The sequence below is a fragment of the Coffea arabica genome, chromosome 11e, assembly GCF_036785885.1.
Source record: "Coffea arabica cultivar ET-39 chromosome 11e, Coffea Arabica ET-39 HiFi, whole genome shotgun sequence".
In the NCBI taxonomy this organism is placed as follows: domain Eukaryota; kingdom Viridiplantae; phylum Streptophyta; class Magnoliopsida; order Gentianales; family Rubiaceae; genus Coffea; species Coffea arabica.
In genome coordinates, this window is record NC_092331.1 from 60,501,819 (window position 1) to 60,505,318 (window position 3,500).

The 3,500-nt window shown below is 40.1% G+C and overlaps 1 protein-coding gene across 1 annotated transcript; it reads right to left on the bottom strand.

The window, feature by feature from the left end:
- Positions 1–659: 659 nt before the first annotated feature.
- On the bottom strand, positions 660–3,010 carry LOC113718919 (polygalacturonase-1 non-catalytic subunit beta). The gene is made up of 2 exons (XM_027243849.2): positions 2,840–3,010; positions 660–2,690 (listed from the first exon to the last, which is right to left on the bottom strand). The coding sequence occupies exons 1-2, from the start codon at positions 2,891–2,893 to the stop codon at positions 840–842; spliced, it is 1,905 nt and encodes a 634-aa protein (XP_027099650.1). The 5' UTR covers positions 2,894–3,010; the 3' UTR covers positions 660–839.
- Between the last annotated feature and the right edge of the window lie 490 nt (positions 3,011–3,500).

A 3,500-nucleotide genomic window follows, 5' to 3' on the forward strand; every position in this document is an offset into this window, starting at 1 on the left:
TTTAGTTCTGCTTCGGTAACGGAAAACTGGACCTAGACCTTAAAAACTAGGCCCCCTTCTGAATGCCCAAAGGTCCAATTGGAGCAAAATCAAGGTTATCAGTACACGACAAATGTAGAAACTGGACTACTTATCGTTTAACAGTAGACTAGAGGCTCAAGAAGAAAAAATTAAAAAGGTAGTAGTTAGCCTGAGTCCACCAAAGGAAAGGGAACAAAGTCTGAGTAAAGTATCATTCATCCCTTGTTTTTTTTTTTTTTGGGTAAAAAAAGAGATGAATTTTCCTTTGCTTTTTGCATTTCTATTTCTCTATTTCCCCTCAGAAGTTCTGATTGCAAAACATCAAGTAAAAGCACAAATCAGATTTAGGCCTCGTTTGGAGTTGCGGTACTTTTGATTAAAAAAAAAGTACATTTAAGTGCTTTTAGTGAATATTATTCCGTAAAATTAGGAGTGAAACTTTTGATGTTAAAAGCACTTTTAGCAAAAGTTTAAATTTGATACTTTTAGAATAGCTTTTGTGATTTAAAAAAATAGAACAATTAATTTAATCATTTTATCCTATATTATCAACTAAATAAAGAGATAAATGTATTTTTAAAAAATTTCAAATTATATATTATCTAAGTACTTATTGAATTATATATTCAAACAATATATATTTAAAAGCATGTAAGCACATACTAAGCACTTTTATTAAAAGCTTTATTAGAAAAGGAAAGTACTTTTCAATAGACTAATGCTACCCCAAACGGACCCTTATTGAGAGAGTTCAAACGCGGGAACTCATTTTCGGCCCACCCGTAGTTAAAAACCATCTTAAAAATTTCCCGCAAAGTTCAATCAGCCACAGCCCAAGTCATATCATTCTCAAAAATCCAGTGGCAAACCTCAATCTTCCCAGGACCCGAACCCAGAGCAATGAAGGCTCCATGACCGGGGCTCCAGGATGACGTGTCAACGTGACAGATGGCAACTCCGCGGTTGACTTTGTCCTTCGTGTTCGGGTCAAGTATATCCGCTTCGTAGACCCGCACTTTTGGTACCGAATGGCAATAATACAACAAGTACGGGAACAAACTCTGATGACAAGACACGGATCCGATTACTTTCCCACCGTTGATTCCTTTGACCGAACCTATCAGTATATTCCCCCCAGAACCTCGAGTATTTTCAGTCGTTCGCACGACAACGTTTCGACCCAGCACTGAAGTTGCAAAGTCAATCATGTCCTCGCCGGAGCCAACGCACCTTTTGGTCTCCCCAGGGCTAGGAGCTCTCTCGCATTCATTCAACGCATCAGAAATCAAACGACCGATTCCGGAATTCTCCCTGGCATGAAAAATTTTGTTCAGCTCACGAATCTTGCTAGTTGAAAATGGTAATTTCGCGGCGATCACTCGGGGCAAAAATGACCTTTTAGGCATCTTATCCCGAATGTCAGGCATAGGCATCACTGTTCCACTCTTCAACATTTTCTCCCTGAAAAACTTCCCAGGCTCCACCCACTTATTATTAGTGTTAGGTTTAACTTTTCTGCCACCAGCTGCCTCCAGAGTGGCCAAACCGGCCGAGCTTTCATTGAGATAGGTCTTGAACGTGACACCATTTTTAGCATACTTCTTGAAACTGTAATTGTCACCGTAGATTTTGAATTCAATATGATGATTCTTGGCACCTTCCCCGTAAGAAGTGAATTGAACCGGACCCTTATTCACGGACCGACCATAGCTAGCAAAATTAGCCTTGGCGGCATTTGAGTCCTTAGCATAAGATTTGAAAAAGTCAGCTCCAACATTCGTTTTGTCACTATAACTCTTGAATATTTCCGTGGCAGCATTACCTCCATCTCCATAACTGGTAAAAGTATTTTCTGGCACATTTCCGCCAAACCCGTATGAAGTAAAAGTATCTTTAATTCCATTCCCGGATTTACCGTAGTTAGAAAAGCTCGAAAGAATGCCGTTTGAGTCATTCGTGTAAGTGGTGAATTTATTTTCACCTCCATTCCCCATTTTACTGTAGCTTTTGAAATCTTCCTCCCCGCTATTGCCATTGTTTATGTAGTTTGTGAAACCTTGGTTCCGGCCACTGGCATCGTCGGAGTAGGAGGTGAAGTTCAGATTGGGGACGTTGACAAGATTCTGGTAGTTGGTGAAGGTTCCCGCTCCGCCGGTGGCGGTGGTGCCGTAAGTGTCGAAGGTTTGCTCAACCAAGTTGCCATCAATGGCGTAGGTGGAGAACTTGTCGTCGTGGCCGAGGGAGCCGCGACTGTACCGACGGAAACTGTCGAGAGGGAGGAAGTCGTTGGAGTAGTTCTTGAAGGTATCCACTCCCCCGGGGCGGTCGGTGCCGTAGTTTGTGAAGTTCTTGTCGCTGTAGGTAACGAAATTAACGTCGTTGCCGTATTTTTCGAGGCTCGGGGATAAGTCCGGGAAGCAGAGGAGGTTGGCCTTGGAGCAGAAGGCTGGGAGTTGAGTTGAGAAGGAGTTTTGATCGGCAAGTAGTTTTGAGAAAGTTGCCATTTGGACCGCGTTGAGTGGGGAGGCTTTGTTGAGGAAAAACCCTGGCATTGGTAAGTCATTGGTGACTTGGGTTCCCCAGCGACGAATCAAAGAAGCCTTTGCCGTGAATGGGTTTTCTCCGGCCAGCTTCAGGCGACCATCCGTCTCCGATCCGGACAAGCCCACCTGCATCATCATAGTTAGCTAGGAAGGAATGCACCCAAAACAAAACAAAACAAAAAAAAACATGCTTGAAGGTGTTATGCTGCCGTTGGACATTCTTCCTAGACAAGAATGACCATGAGATAGGAATTACTAAGGTTGCCGCTGCTTACATTGTAAAATGCTGCTTGGGAAAACAGAAGTAGGAAGAAGATTGGCTTGCGCATTTCTTTCGTAATCGCTTGATCTCTTTTTTTTTATCCTGTAAGTGTGTAATAAGAAAGGAAGAAGAGTGTATGGTGATGGATGAGAATACAGGGGCGCTTGATCTCCGGCATCGGATTGTTGATTTTATAGTGAAAGCTGTGGTTTCCAATAATATGAGAAACGATTATTAGTACTTCTTTTTTTTTTAATGCACTTAAATCATTTCCTATATTCTGCGGTATCCTAAAATGCCGCAACGAATCTTCTGTGCCACTCTCTGTTCCACTTTTTATTATATTGCTTTTTCTCCTACATAAACATCATGTTTTAATTCTTTTTTTGTTTCCTTAAGATTCAATAACTATTAATTAAGTAAAAAATAAATACAACAACTTCAAAAAAGTAATATATAATAGAAAATTAAAAAATACAACAGAAAATTCATAAAAAATCTCATTTTTTATGCATTTTGATTTTTTTGAGTTTGTTAAATTTTGTGTATTACTCAATTAATAGTTATTAGATCTTAAGAAAACAAAAAAGAATTAAAACATGATGTTTATGAAGGAGAAAAAGTAATATAATAAAAAATGGGATAGAGAGTGACACAAAGTGTGAGACAGAAGA